This window comes from Jaculus jaculus, chromosome 1 (assembly GCF_020740685.1).
Source record: "Jaculus jaculus isolate mJacJac1 chromosome 1, mJacJac1.mat.Y.cur, whole genome shotgun sequence".
In the NCBI taxonomy this organism is placed as follows: Eukaryota; Metazoa; Chordata; class Mammalia; order Rodentia; family Dipodidae; genus Jaculus; species Jaculus jaculus.
In genome coordinates, this window is record NC_059102.1 from 104,103,840 (window position 1) to 104,119,756 (window position 15,917).

General features: G+C 42.1%; 1 protein-coding gene across 1 annotated transcript in view; it reads left to right on the plus strand.

The window, feature by feature from the left end:
- LOC123463514 overlaps positions 1 to 15,917 on the plus strand; it is a 132,122-nt gene that overhangs the window by 59,349 nt on the left and 56,856 nt on the right. Inside the window, exons 5-6 of the mRNA XM_045159524.1 lie at positions 1,551 to 1,674; positions 12,666 to 12,739. Coding sequence (XP_045015459.1) covers positions 1,551 to 1,674; positions 12,666 to 12,739 — 198 coding nt within the window. The remainder of the gene's footprint in view (positions 1 to 1,550; positions 1,675 to 12,665; positions 12,740 to 15,917) is intronic.

The window sequence follows — 15,917 nt, forward strand, 5'->3', positions numbered from 1 at the left end:
CTCTCTAGCCCTCTGCTCCTTTCTTACTACAGGACATGTGACCTGCCCATTTCTAACACCAGAGACGTGAGAGTACCTCGTTAGTCTTCTCACATAGCCTCACCTGAATAATGTGTGGGAGTGTGTCTTCTCACATTCTTGTCTTACGCACTGTCATGGGAGAGTGATATTAATCTTCCTTAGCTAACTTTGTAGACCTTGTTTTTGGTTTGTTTCTTTGACACATCAGTCTCCAGACAACTGTTTTTAGACCTCTTCTGTGTATAATCCTATTAGACTTTAAGGCATTACTAGGCATGGTAATAGTATTTATAATATCTCTGCTTATTTCCAGAGAACTCTCATCTTACTTTTAAAGATTAGATACAAGTTTCAGTATTTTAAAATATTTAATTTATTTGGGAGAGAGAGAGAGAGAGAGAGAGAGAAAGAGAAAGAAGCAGACAGAGAATGGGCATGTCAGGGCCTTTAGCTGCTATAAATGAACTCCAGACACATGCACCACCTTGTACATCTGGCTTACGTGAGTTCTAGGGAATCAAACTGAGGTCCTTTAGCTTTACAGCAAACACCTTAACCACTAAGTCATCTCTTCAGCCCCCTAGATACAATTTTGATAGCATTACCTTCTCACATTGTACTTAGACACTACCTACTACATTCCTTTTATTTTATTATTTTATTTTTTTTGTTTTTCGAGGTATAGTGTCTCACTCTAGCCAAGGCTAACCTGGAATTCACTAGGTAGTCTCAGGGTGGCCTTGAACTCACGGTGATCTTCCTACCTCTGCCTGGCGATCCTCCTATCCTCCTATCTTGGCCTCCCAAGTGCTGGGATTAAAGGCGTGTGTCACCACGCCTGGCTTCCTTTTATATTTTAACATGAACCATGAGCTTTGTCTGGAGTTGGAGAAGATGGAGGTGTTGCCTTTATTCTCTCTCTCTCTTCTTTTTATTTTTAGTTTTTTGAGGTAGGGTCTTACTCTAGCTCAGCTGATGTGGAATTCACTATATAATCTCAGGGTGGCCTAGAACTCACACCTCCCAAGTGCTGGGATTAAAGGCGTGCACCACCACGCCCAGCTATTTTCTCTTTTTTTCCGAGTTATGGCTAAGTCTCTGTTCCTCTAGATAGAAGGACAGTTCATGGTCATTGTAGCTCTTACTCAGTTCTGTTTAGCCAGCAATGTCAGTAGTTTTTTACTGATAAGAAGCAGTGAGTGACACATACTAAGCGACATAGTCATTAAAAGTCATGCAGATTAAATATTGATCCACATGGATGCTTGCTTTTACAGTCTAGTGCTCTGGAAACTCTGTCCTCATTGGGCTGATAGGTTGCTGAACACAGTGAAAGCTGCTTCCCTGACCACAGGGGGAGAACAGATGCCACATGCATCAATGGCAGATGATGACAGTGGTGTGTTTGCCTTATCAGGATATGAATGGCCCTCAGAAGCTCTTGCAAAGAAGAAAAAATCAGTGAAAAACTCCTGGTCTTGAAATAGTGGGGAGCCAAGGAAGTTTAATCTTTAATCTTTGTTTCCTAGGAAGGGCCTGGGGAATGGTCCACATTGGAAGCTGAGACGTTAATGAAAGATGATGAGATCTGTGGGACTAAAAACCCAACTCCTCATAAGATTTTGCTTGATACAAGATTTGAGTTGCCTTTTGGTGAGTCTTAGATTTTTTTTTAAACCATTTAATCCTTTTTACCATATTGTTCCCAGTTGTTTTACTTGTGGTTTTGTCAATATGTATTTTGATTCTTTAGTCATTTCTTTTGAAGACAGTTTGTATTTATCCATTCCATGTCCCATGGCACCTAACTAAGGGTAGGGTATGAAGTAGACTCTAGACTGATATATATATATATTTTTTGCTTTTGAGGTAGGGTCTCACTGTGGTCCAGGCTGACCAGGAATTCACTATGTAGTCTCAGGGTGGCCTCAAACTCACCGCAATCCTTCTACCTCTGCCTCCTGAGTGCTGGGATTAAAGGCGTGTGCCACCACGCCTGGCTCTAGACTGATACTCTTTTTGGGGGGGGCTGGGTTGTGGTAACTCATCTGTGATTTTTTTTTTTTTTTTGTTTTTTGTACTCAGGAGGCTGAGGCAGGAGTGTCACAAGTTCAAAGCCAACATGGTCACATAGCAAGTTCCAGGCCAGCCAGGACTACACAGTGAGAATCTTATTTTAAAACAAAGAAACAAAACAACCCACTAAAAATCAATTGTCAAGTCCTTTAGTTTTAAAATATTTTATTATTTATTTATGAGAGAGAGAGAGAGAATGGGTGTGCTAGGTCCTCCAGCCACTGTAGATGAACTCCAGATGCATGTGCCACCTTGTGCATCTGGCTTATGTGGGCCTTGGAGAATTGAACCTGGGTCCTGTGGCTTTGTAGGCAAGTGCCTTAGCTACTAAGCCATCTTTCCAGCCCTCATTTAATTATTTTTTAATTACTTTAAAAATTTATTTTTATTTATTTATTTGAGAGTGACAGAGAGAAAGAGAGAGAGAGAGAGAGAGAATGGGTGCACCAGGGCCTTCCACCACTGCAAATGAACTCCAGAGGCATGTGCCACCTTGTGCATCTGGCTTATGTGGGTCCTGGGGAATCAAGCCTCCAACCAGGGTCCTTAGGCTTCACAGGCAAGTTCTTAACTGCTAAGCCATCTCTCCAGACCCCTATTTTTATTGACACCTTCCATAATTGTAGACAATAACCCATGGTAATTCCCTCCCTCCCTCCACTTTCCTCTTTGAAACTCTACTCTCCATCATATATCCTCTCCTCTTAGTCAGTCTCTTTTTTTTTGATGTCATGATCTTTTTCTCCTATTATGATGGTCTTGTGCAGGTAGTGTCAGGCACTGTGAGGTCATGGATATCCAGGCCATTTTTGTGTATGGAGGAGCACATTGTAAGGAATCCTACCCTTCCTTTGGCTATTACATTCTTTTGGCCATGGACCGAAAAAATTCTTCTGCAATGGATCCTGAGCATTGGAAGGTGTGATAGAGATATTGCACTGCTGAGCACTCCTCTGTCACTTCTTCTCAGCACCATGGTTCATTCCAAGTCATCCCAAGGTCACTGTCATCTGAAAAGAGAAGGTTTTGTAACTAACAGTGAGAATAGCATTAATATATTGGTATGAACATTAAGAACATAACATTACTATATTGGTATGAACATTGGTAAGAACATAAGTGCTAACTGGGTAGTTTGGTGAGCATAGTATATATTTAGCCAGACACCAGAAGATGTTACACCTTAGGGCTCATGATTACCCCTATTGTAGGTTTTCAGTATCAGTAATGTATTCCTTCCTATGGGGCAGGCCTCCAGTCCAATTAGAGGGCAGTTGGTTTCCGCCATGACAGACGTGCCACTATTACACCCGTTGGCTCATCTGGCCTGGCTGACCAAATCTAGAGCTTGCAGTGTCCACTGTTGAGTCCACTGGTGATTCCTGTCTCTCCCATTGAACTGCATGCAGCATGGCTTTTTCCAGCTTTCTGTCAGCTGGTCTATATGGAGGTTATCAGCTCAGCTCTAACAGGGTTTCTCAGTGAACTTGCAGCCCAAGTTTGTGGAGTCTTCGGCAATAGGGTCTTAACCAGCTATTCCTGGTGGAAAACCAAGGGCTTTGGCAATGGCCTGTAATGTTTTGGGGGCATCAGGGACCTCCCTGGCCAACAACTCACTGGAAGGTATCCTATCCCTGGCACTGAAAAATTTCTAGTAACAATCTGTGGCTCCTGAGTGTTCCATTGTCCAAAAAAGTAGGCTTCCATATGATTTGTTTATATCCTCTTAGATTTTGATTAGCCCTCTCTCCACCTTTCCTTTACTCAGTCTCTTCTCCTGATGTCACTTAGCTCTTTTCATCCCCATTAATCTGTTCTTCTACTTACATATATACAATACCATCCTATTAAGTCCCCCCTCCCTCCCTATCTATTTACTTTATATCTCCTATCTAGCCTACTGGCCTTTGCTACTGAGTTTTATTCCTACTCACATAGAAGTCCAGTCATTTGTAGCTAGGATCCATATGTGAGAGAAAATATGTGACATTTGGCTTTCTGGACCTGGGTTACCTCACAGAGTATAATACTTTCCAGATCCATTCATTTTCATGCAAATTTCATAACTTCATTTTTCTTTTATGCTGAATAGAACTCCATTGTGTAGATGTGCCACATCTTCATTATCTACTCATCATTTGAGGTACATGTAGGCTGGTTCCATTTCCTAGCTTTTATGAATAGAGCTGCAATAACCATGGTTGAGCAAGTATTTCTAAGGTAGTGAGACAAGTCCTTAGAATATATATCTAGGAGTGGTACAGCTGAACCATATGGTGGATCTATTTTTACCTGTCTTAGGAACCTCCATGCTGATTTCCACAATGACTGGATCAGATTGCGTTGCCACCAACAGTGTAGAAGGGTTCCTCTTTTTTCCGCATCCTTGCCAGCATTTATGGTCATTTGTTTTCATGATGGTAGCCAATCTGACAGGAGTGAGATGGAATCTCAACATAGTTTTAATATGTATTTCCCTGATGAATAGGGATGTAGCACATTTTTTAGATGTTTATATGCCATTGGTATTTCTTATTTTGAGAACTCTCTATTTAGTTCCATAGCCCACTTTTAAAATATTTTATTATTTATTTATTTATTTATTTATTTATTTATTTATTTATTTGAGGGCGGGGAGATGGGTGTGCCAGGGCCTCCAGCCACTGCAAATGAACTTCAGATGCGTGCACCTCCCCTTGTGTATCTGGCTTACCTGGGTCCTGGAGAGCTGAATCAGGATCCTTTGGCTTTGCAAGAAAATGCCTTAACTGCTAAGCAATCTCTCCAACCCCCATAGCCCATTTTTAAATTGGGTTGTTGGATTTCTTATAATTTGCTTTTTTGAGTTCTTTGTATATCCTGGGTATTAATCCTCTATTAGATGTATAACTGGCAAAGACTTTTTCCCATTCTGTAGGTTGCCTCTTTGCTCTATTCACAGTGTTCTTTGCCATACAAATGCTTTGTAATTTCATGAGGTCCCAGCAGTTGATCTGTGGTTTTACTTCCTGAGCAATTAAGGTTATATTCAGAAAGTCTTTGCCAAGATCAATATGTTGAAGGGTTTCCCCTACTTTTTCCTCTAGCAGTTTCAGAGTTTGAGGTCTGATATTAAGGTCTTTGATTCATTTGGACTTAATTCTTTGTTTGTTTGTTTGTTTGTTGTATTGAGGTGTAGGGTCTCACTCTAGCCCAGGCTGACCTGGAATTCATTTTGTAGTCTCAGGGTGGCCTCAAACTCATAGCGATCTTTCTATCTCTGCCTCCCGAGTGCTGGGATTCAAGGCATGTGCCACCATGCTCAGCTCTGGACTTAATTCTTGTGCATGGAGGGAGGTAAGGATCTATTTTCATCCTCTACAGATATATATCCAGTGTTCCCAGCACCATTTGCTGAAGAGGCTGTCTTTTCTCCAATGAGTATTTATGGCATTTTTGTTGAAGATCAGGTGGCTATAGCTACCCAGATTTACATCTGGATCCTCTATTCTGTTCCATTGATCTACATGTCTTCTTTTGTGCCTGGTTTTGTTACCGTGGCTCTGTAATATATGTTAAAATCAGGTATGGTGATATCACCAGCCTTATTTTATTTTATTTTTTAATATTTTTATTTATTTATTTGAGATTGAGAAGAGAGAGAGAAACGGAAGAGGCCAACGTAGAGGGAAAGAGAGAATGGCATGCCAGAGCCTCCTGCAAGCGAACTCCAGATGCGTGCATCCCCTTGTGTATCTGGCTTACATGGGTACTGAAGAATCTAACTGAGGTCCTTAGGCTTTGCAGGCAAATACCTTAACTGCTAAGCCATTTCCCCAGCCCCCACCAGCCTTATTTTTGTGGGAGCTTAAGTTGCCAGATGTGTCTCTTAAGACTCTCCAAGTAACCACAAAAGTGACCCTGGGTTTTAAGTTTGCTTGCTATGAGACTATTCAAATAGGCTGAGTGGAACAAAATACAGGTAAATTCTAAAATTTAACTAAACACTGCACATTCAATGAAAAATAGCTTGGAGTATTCATGTAAGAGTAGGTATTATGACAAACAGATCCTGTAACAAAGTCACAGTCTCGAAAGGATGTGTGTTACCCCACTCCCTTAATCCAGTCAACTGGGAGGCTAAGATTTCTGGTCTGTTGAGGGTTCCAAGTCATCAATGAATGACAGAAAGAAAAAAAAAAGGCACTGTAAAGCAGGAAGCAATAAATGACAAGCCCAAAATATAGCTTATTTAAGAATGGCAAATCTTGGGCTGGAGAGATGGCTTAGTGGTTAAGCGCTTGCCTGTGAAGCCTAAGGACCCCGGTTCGAGGCTCAGTTCCCCAGGTCCCACGTTAGCCAGATGCACAAGGGGGTGCACGCGTCTGGAGTTCGTTTGCAGAGGCTGGAAGCCCTGGCGCGCCCATTCTCTCTCTCTCCCTCTATCTGTCTTTCTCTCTGTGTCTTTCTCAAATAAATAAATAAATAAAATTTAAAAAAAAAAGAATGGCAAATCTGGCCACCTGTTCGATTTAACATATAACGTACCCTGACATGGAAGGTGCAATTAACACTTCTGATGCAAGCCTATATACCAGGCTTCTTTGGTGTGTACTGACCTGGTGTAATCTGTTACCTTCTGGGATGGCTTTGGTCTCAATTATGCTGCACACCCACTTGGGTCGCTCTTTGCTGTGCTGTGGGCTCAGGTTGGCTTGCTGGATCATTGTGTCACTGCTCTGATCACCTGTTCCATGTGCTGTGTAGGTGCATTCCTTCCCCAGGTCTCTGGCCTGCTGGCTTGCTGGCCCTTGTGTTGGCAGTGGGGAGGCTATGGATGGTGGCTGAAGTTCTCCCGCGGGTTCTTGCGATCCTCTTCCTCTCGGGCAGCTACTCTGTTGGTCCCTGCCGTTCTCTGTTCATGTTTCTTCAGTTTGCAAGGAGGCAGATGTGAGTGGAAAATCCCCTCACCTGGCTTGCCTTGTGTCTCAGGCTGTGGCCACCCACACACACCTGGTGCTGCCTGCTTCTGTGGTTTCTAGATGCTCTGGGTCTCTCCTGCTTCTCTGCTGTGGTTGATAACTTATTATACACCTTCACTTTTTTAGTAGAAGAGTGTATTTTCCTGGATTTATTTATTTATTTTGCTTTTTCTCCCCTAGGCTATTTTAGTATGGTTCCTACACAACCATCTTAACTGGAAGTCCTGCTCTTTTTTTTTTAAATTTGAGGTAGGGTCTTGCTGTAACCCAAGCTGACCTAAATTCACTCTGTAGTCTCAGGGTAGCATCGAACCCACAGGGATCTTCCTAACTCTGCCTTTGAAGTGCTAGGATTAAAGGCTTATACCACTTTATGCTCTCCTTCATTTAGTTTCTTTAAATAATTTTTTTATTAAGAACTTCCATGATTATAAAAAATATCCCATGGTAATGCCCTCCCTCCCCCCACTTTCCCCTTTGAAACTCCATTCTCCCCATCTCAATCAGTCTCTCTTTTAATTTGATGTCATGGTCTTTTCCTCCTCTTATGATGGTCTTGTGTAGGTAGTGTCAAGCACTATGAGGTCATGGATATCCAGGCCATTTTGTGTCTGTGGGGAGCACATTGTAAGGAGTCCTACACTTCCTTTGGCTCTTATATTCTTTCCACTACCTCTTCCGCAATAGACCCCGAGCCTTGGAAGGTGTGATAGAGAGATTGCAGTACTGAACATTGTGGTCATTTTTTTCCATCACCATGATACCTTCTGAGTTGTCCCAAGGTCACTGCCATCTGAAGAGAGAAGATTCTCTACCAAAAGTGAGAGTAGCATTAATATAAGGGTGTGAACATTAAGAGAAGTGCTTACTGGGCAGTTTGATATGCATAGTATATACATTTAGCCAGAGAGCAGCAGATGTTACACTCTTAGGGCTCATGACTACCCCTGTTTTAAGTTTTCAGTATCAGGGATGTATTCCTTCCCATGGAGCAGGCCTCCAGTCCAATTGGAGGGCAGTTGGTTTCCACCATGACAGACATGCCACTATTGCACCTGTTGGCTCAGTTGGCCTGGCTGGCCAAATATAAGGCTTTTAGTATCCACTGTTGAGTATCTTCACTGATGTTTTCTCTTCTCCCATTGAACTGCATGCAGAATGGCTTCTTCCAGCTTTCTCTCAGCTGGTCTACTCTTTTAGTTTTTTAAAAAAACATTTGTATTTATTTGCAAGGAGAGAGAGAATAAGTGCTGGGTGGGGGGAGCAGAATGGCATGCCAGGTCTTCAGATACATGTGCCATTTTGTGTATCTTGCTTTATGTGGGTACTCAGAAGTCAAACCTGGACCTGTAGACTTTATAAACAACTGCTTTTAACCTCCGTACAATCTCTCCAGCCCGTCATTTAGTTTTTTGTTATTGTTTGTTATAGACATGAAATGCCGAATTGTTAGATTTAATTTTTCAAAAATATGTTAACATTTATTACCTTGGAGTGAATGTATATCTTACGGTTTATTACCTTAAGGTTGGAGAGCACTGAACAATACAGGGTCTCATATTACCCCAGGCTGACCTGGAACTCACTCTGTAGCCACAGGCTGGCTTTGAACTCACGAAATATCCTCTTACCTCAGCCTCCCAAGTGTTGGGACTAAAGGCTTATTTAGCGCTGTTTTTGAAGCAGTCTCACTATGCAATTTATGCTGGCCTTGAACTCATGGCAGTTTTCTTGCTTCAGCCTCACAAGTGGTGGGAATATATGTGTGAGCTACTATGCCCTGCTTAGAATATTGTCTTAAAATAAACTTAAAAATCAGAAAAAAATGGGCTGGGGAGATGGCTTAAGGCACTTGCCTGCAAAGGACCTCAGTTCGATTCCCCAGTACCCACATAAACCAGATGTACAAGGTGGCACATGCATGTGGAGTTTGTTTGTATTGGCTGGAAGCACTAGCATGCCTGTTCAATCTCTCTCTCTGCCTCTTTCCCTCTCATAAATAAATAAGTAAAATATTTTTAAAAATCAGACAAGGCTGGAGAGATGGCTTAGCAGTTAAGTGCTTGCTTGTAAAGACTAACCACCTGGGTTCAATTTCCAGTACCCATGTAAAGCCAGGTGCATGAGGTAACACATGTGTCTGGAGTTTATTTGTAGTGGCTAGAAGCTCTGATGAGCCCATTCTCATTTATATCCTCTCTCTCTCTATGCCTGTCTCCCTTCTCTCTGTCTTTTTCTGCTTGCACATAAATAAGTAAATAAATAAATAATAAAATATCTATTTAGAAAACAAATACAAAAACAGAAGACTTTGTTATAAGACAGTTGGATAAAAAACATTTTCCTTTGGGGGCTGGAGAGATGGCTTAGTGGTTAAGGTGTTTGCCTACCTAGCCTAACGACCCAGGTTTGATTTCCCAGTACCCACATAAAGTCAGATGCACAAAGTAGTGCTTGAATTGAGTTCATTTGCAGTGTCAGGAGGCACTGGCATGCCCATTTCTCTCTTTCCCTCTCTCCCCCTCTCTGCTTGTAAATAAATAAATATTAAAAAGAGAATTTTCTTGTGAGTAATATAGGGACTTAGAGAAATATTCCTATTCCATTCAATTATATACTGTCATCTTTAAAAAACATTGTTTATAGCCGGGCGTGGTGGCGCATGCCTTTAATCCCAGCACTCGGGAGGCAGAGGTAGGAGGATCACCGACAGTTCAAGGCTACCCTGAGACTCCATGGCGAATTCCAGGTCAGCCTGAGCCAGAGTGAGACCCTACCTCGAAAAAGAAAAAAAAAAAAGCAAAAAAACATTGTTTATTATAGTAAAGGATAATACAGTATGCAAAAGTAGATGAAAGCCTATTATTTGATCAACTTTTTTTAAAAAATTTTGTTTTTTTGAGGTAGGGTCTCACTCTAGCCCAGGCTGTCCTGGAATTCACTATGTAGTCTCAGGGTGGCCTCAAACTCCTGGTGAGCCTCCTACCTCGGCCTCCTGAGTGCTGGGATTAAAGGCGTACGCCATCATGCCCGGCCTTGATCAACTTTAAAAAAATAAGTTATTTATTTGCAAGAAGAGTGAGAGAGGAAGAAAGATAAAGTAGAGGATGAGAATGGATGCATCAGGGATTCCTGCCACTGTGAATGAACTGCAGATGCATGTTCCACTTAGTGCATCTGGCTTTATGTGGGTACTGGAAAGTTGAACCTGGGCCATTTGGCTTTACAAGAAAGTGCCATTAACTACTGAGCCACATCCCAACCTTTATGTTAGCTTTTATGAACTTAATTGCAGTCCTTTGACATAGACACAACTATTATTCCCACTTCAGAGATTAGGAAACTGAGGCACAGAGTATTTAAGTATTTTGCCCATGGTTACTTGCTATGAAAAGTAAAAATATGGGCTGGAGAGATGGCACAGCAGTTAAGGTGCTTGCCTTCAAAGCCTAATGACCTGGGTTTGATTCCCCAGTATCTAAGTAAAGCCAGATGCACAAAGTGTAGCAGTGGCTGGAGGCCCTGGTGTACCCATTTTCTGCCCTCCTCTCCTCTCCTCTCCTCTCCTCTCCTCTCCTCTCCTCTCCTCTCCTCTCCTCTCCTCTCCTCTCCTCTCCTCTCCTCTCCTCTCCTCTCCTCTCCTCTCCTCTCCTCTCCTCTCCTCTCCTCCTCTTCTCCTCTTCTCCTCTTCTCCTCTTCTCCTCTTCTCCTCTTCTCCTCTCTCCTCTCCTCCTCTCTCCTCTTCTCTCCTCCTCTCCTCTCTCCTCTCCTCCTCTCTCCTCTCCTCCTCTCCTTCTCTCCTCCTCTCCTCATCTCCTCTCCTCCTCTCCTCCTCTCCTCCTCTCCTCCTCTTCTCCTCTTCTCCTCTTCTCCTCTTCTCCTCTTCTCCTCTTCTCCTCTTCTCCTCTTCTCCTCTCCCCTCTCCCCTCTCCCCTCTCCCCTCTCCCCTCTTCCCTCTCCCCTTCCCTCTCTCTTCTCTCCTCTGTCTCTCTCTGCTTGCAAATAAAGCAAGATAAATAAACTATTTTTTAAGAAAGAAAAGTGAAAACAGGATTAATTAATTAATTAATTATTTTTAAGGTACATTATTTTATTCTATTAATTTAATGTATTTACTTATCTGAAAAGAGAAGGTTCCCTAGGGCTGGAGAGATAGCTTAGTGGTTAAGCGCTTGCCTGTGAAGCCTAAGGATCCCTGTTTGAGGCTCGATTCCCCAGGACCCATGTAAGCCAGATGCACAAGGTGGCGCATGCATCTGGAGTTTGTTTGCAGTGGCTGGAGACCCTGGAGCACCCATTCTGTCTCTATCTCTCTCTCTGCCAAATAAATAAATAAATTTAAAACCATTATAATTAAGATCTCTTGCCTCTTTCTCTGTGTGTCGCTCTCAAATAAATAAATAAAAACAAACAAAAAGAGCCAGGCATAGTGGTGCACGTGTTTAATCCTAGCACTAGGGAGGCAGAGATAAGAGGATTGTTGAGAGTTTGAGGCCACCTTGAGACTACAGAGTGAATTCCAGGTCAGCCTGGGCTAGAGCAAGACCCTACTTTGAAGAAACCAAAAATAAAAATAATAATAAAAAAGAAGCTACTCTAACCAAAAGTGAGGGTAGCATTAATATATGGGTATGAGCATTAGGTAAAATGGTTACTGGGCAGTTTGTGAACATAATATATGCATTTAGCCAGATGAGCAGGCATTACACTCTTAATGCTTATGACCTCCCACACCGTTTTGATTAGGTTTTCAGTACTAGACATGGATTCCCTCCTATGGAGTGGGCTTCCAATCCAATTAGAGTGTGGTTGGTTTTCCCATGCCACTGTTGCACCCATTTGATCTTTTGGCCTGGTTAGCCATACTTGAAGTTTGCAGTGTCCACTGTTTTACCACTGATGGGCTTGTCTTCCATACGGCTGCATGCAGTGCAGCTTTTTCCACCTTTCTGTTAGTTGGTCTTCAGGATGGAAGTTTTCAGCTCAGCTGATTTTTCTCTAAAAGTTTTATTTATTTATTTATTTGCAAGGAGAGAGAGAAAGAGAAAGAGAAAGAGAAAGAGAGAGACAATGAGACAGCCAGATACATGTGCCACTTTGTGCATCTGGCTTTATGTTAATACTGAAGAATTGAACCCAGGCTTTGTAGGCAAATGCCTTAACTACTGCATCATGTCTCTAGCCCTCTTTTAGGTTTTTGAAGGAAAAATAGGAATTTTAAGTATCATTATGTCCTGATCTAATCCTCTGGCCTGATGTGGTCTTCATTAGGTGGTATGGCTGTATAGAATGTAGTTAAGAAATTATACTGATGACAGTTTGAATCATGGTTTATCTGCTGATGAACTGAGAAACCATACCTATACTATGCAACCTCTCTGAACTTTAGTTTTATCATCTTCAATGCAGTCAGGGGCTGAGTAGTTTATCATATTGGTTTTTGAATTAAAGTCTTGATTATCATGATTATTGTGGATTATTTCATAAATATCATGAAATTCATTTATCACTACCACCCTTCTAATTACACTCATTTGACTAGATAAAGTATTATCAGCTGATGATTGAATTACTACCTAATAATATCATTTCTTTTTTTAATGGTAGACATCCCAGAGGAGGAAGCCAGATATTGGACCTACAAATTGGAGCAGATTAATGCTTTGGGAGATGACAGTGAGGTAGGAACTATCTTATTTACAAATGGAGAGATGGGAGAAATCTCTTCTGCTTCATAGTTTGTCCAGGAAGGGGCCCAAGAACATGTTATTATGAGGAATTAAATTGAAAAAAAATTGTGTTGTTGAGGATCAAAATCCAGGGCCTCACACACTCTAGGCAGATGCTGTATCAGTTAGCTTATATCCATAGCCTGGGTAAATGAAGCAATCAATCTTTTATGTGTATATGATGTGTTTTTAAGAGTGTGCCCACATGTGTGGAGGCCAGAGGTTGATGTAGCTTGTCTTTCCTCAGTTTCTTACTACCATATTATTTGAGACAGGGTATGTCACTGATGTAGCAAATCTATCTAGTCAGTGAACCACAGGAATTTTCTGTTTTCTCCTTCTCCAGCACTGGGGTTATAGGTACGCATCACTATGCCCAGCATTTTTCTTTTTTTTTCTTTTCTTTTTTTTTTTGAGGTAGGGCCTCACTCTGGTCCAGGCTGGCCTGGAATTAATTGTGTAGTCTCAGGGTGGCCTTGAACTCTTGGTGATCCTCCTACCTCTGCCTCCTGAGTGCTGGACCCAGCATTTTATGTGAGACCCAGGGCTCTGGACTCATCCTCAGGTTTGTGTGGCCAAGCACTTTATTTACCTAGTCTTCATTCCAGTCCATTTTTTTTTCAAGGTAGGGTCTCAGGCTGACCTGGAATTCATTATGTACATTTAAAAAAATATATATAGTCTTGCAATGTCTCTAGCTCAGGCTAATCCTGAACTCATGATCCTTATGCCTCAGTCCCTGCATGCTGGGGTTATAGGCATGCACCACCACTCCCAGCAAGAAGGAGGTAATTTAAATTGCATTACAGAACAAGGGCAGTTAGAAGACTGAAATTCAAGTGGGATGCTCCATCTTGCATGTTTCCTATTTCTCCCACTGTACTTCAGGCAGTAGCCCTAGTCTGGAGGGTAGTAAGAACTCTGTCCTCTTTTGTTATATAGAGGAGCAGAAGGCATTTCTTCTGTTCTTGCTCAGATTTTTTTGGATATTATTCTTATTTGTGTGGGTTTTTCTTGTAATGTTTAGACTATTTCATTGCTTGGTCCTGCTGTTATGACATCTTCAGAGATGTGTCTGGTGTGGGAAAGAAACCAGTCAACTCAGTCTGGGATATCAGAAACAGGGAATACTTTTTATTATTGGCAATGGAAGGAAAATATCAAGATTGTTTATGTTGGGTTATTAGAAATGGGTTTCATTATAAGATAGAATTTGAGTGCCAAGACATTTATGTCTAAGAAGCCAGGCATAGTTGTGCACACCTTTAAGCGCAATGCTCAGGAGGCAGAGATAGGAGGATTGCTGTGAGTTTGAGGCCAGCCTGGGACTCCAGAGTGAGTTCCAGGTCATGCTTAGCTTGAGTGAGACCAAAAAACCAACCCCCCCCCCCAAAAAAAAACAAGCCTAAGAAAAAACTTATGAGAGTATCTGAAGTTCAGGCTTGAACAGTGCAAGGAGTTTTGGCATCAAGTTTGAGTTCATCACCATATATTGGTAGCTGTTGAAGTCAAAACATAGGAAAAACTTAAAAGAGACTGAGAATGAACTGCCTGAAAGAAAGTAGGAAAGGCCCATGGAACAAACCAAAGAGATGGCTTAGCAGTTAAGCGCTTGCCTGTGAAGCCTAAGGACCCCGGTTCAAGGCTCGGTTCCCCAGGTCCCACGTTAGCCAGATGGACAGTGGGGCACACGCATCTGGAGTTCGTTTGCAGAGGCTGGAAGCCCTGGCGCTCCCATTCTCTCTCTCTCCCTCTATCTGTCTTTCTCTCTGTGTCTGTCGCTCTCAAATAAAAAAACAAACAAACAAACAAAAAAACCCAAGGTTCCATTTCAGAATACTTGTAGTGGCTGGAGGCCCCAGTGCACCCATTCTGTTTGTCTCTCTCTTCTCTGTATCTCTCCCTTTCTCTGCTTGCAAATAAAAAATTTTTTTTTTTAAAAAAGAATGGGCACATCAGGGCTTCCAGCTCCTGCACATGAACTCTAGATACATGTGCCACTTTGTGTATCTGGAATTATTCTCAAAAACAGGGATTTAAAATTTTTTAATTTATTTATTTGCAGGAGAGAATGGGCGTACCAGGGGCTCTAGCCACTGCAAATTCCAGCCACATGTGCCATTTTGTACACCTGGCTCTTATGTAGGTACTGGGGACTCAAACCCAGGTCGTTAGGTTTTTCAGGCAGGTGCCTTAACCACTAAGCCATCTCTCCAGCCCCAAGAACCTTGGGTGGTTTTTTTTTTTTTTTTTGAGTTAGGGTCTCACTCTAGCCCAGGCTGACCTGGAATTCGCTATGTAGTGGTCCTCCTACTTCTGCCTCTTGAGTGTTAGGGTTAAAGGTGTGCACCACCATGCCCAGCCTGAATTTAATTTAATTTAAATTTTTTGTTTTTCAAGGTAGGGTCTCACTCTAGCCCAGGCTGACCTGCAATTCACTGTGTAGTCTCAGGGTGGTCTTGAACTACCAATCCCCTACCTCTACCTCCTGATTGCCGGGATTAAAGTCATGTGGCATCATGCCTGACAAGCCTTGGATTTTTTGAAAAAAATCTTTATTTATTGATGTGTATATGAGTGCCAGCTTTTAAGTGGGTGCTGGGGACTTGAACCCAGGGTAGCAGGCCATGCAAGGAAGTGCTTTTAACCACTGATCCATCTTTCCATTCCCCAAACCCTGGGTGTAATTGACAAACACTATCCAAGCCCTGTGTGGTGCTCATGTAATTCCAGCACTTAAGAGGTAGTAGAAGGAAGATCAGGAGTCATCCTTGGATACATAGAGCATTCCAGGTCTCCCTAAATCTTGAAATCCTGTATTCAAACAATATAATAACCCTAAATAACCACTACAGCCTAGTACAGGAAGCCAAAATACTCTGGCTTGATATTGTTAGTTTCCCCAAGCTACCATAAAACATTGAGTGACCAATAGCAACTGAAATGTTTTCTTTCCGCTCTGGAGGTTAGAAGTCTGAAGTCAGTGTCACTGCATTCTGTCTGGTGGCTCTAAAGGAGAAACCATCTCATATGTCTCTATGAGCTCAGTCCTTGGTGTTCCTCAGCTTCTGTCTGTGTTCAAATTGTCATTCTTTAAAAAAAAAATGTTTCATTTAGTCGGGCGTGGGTG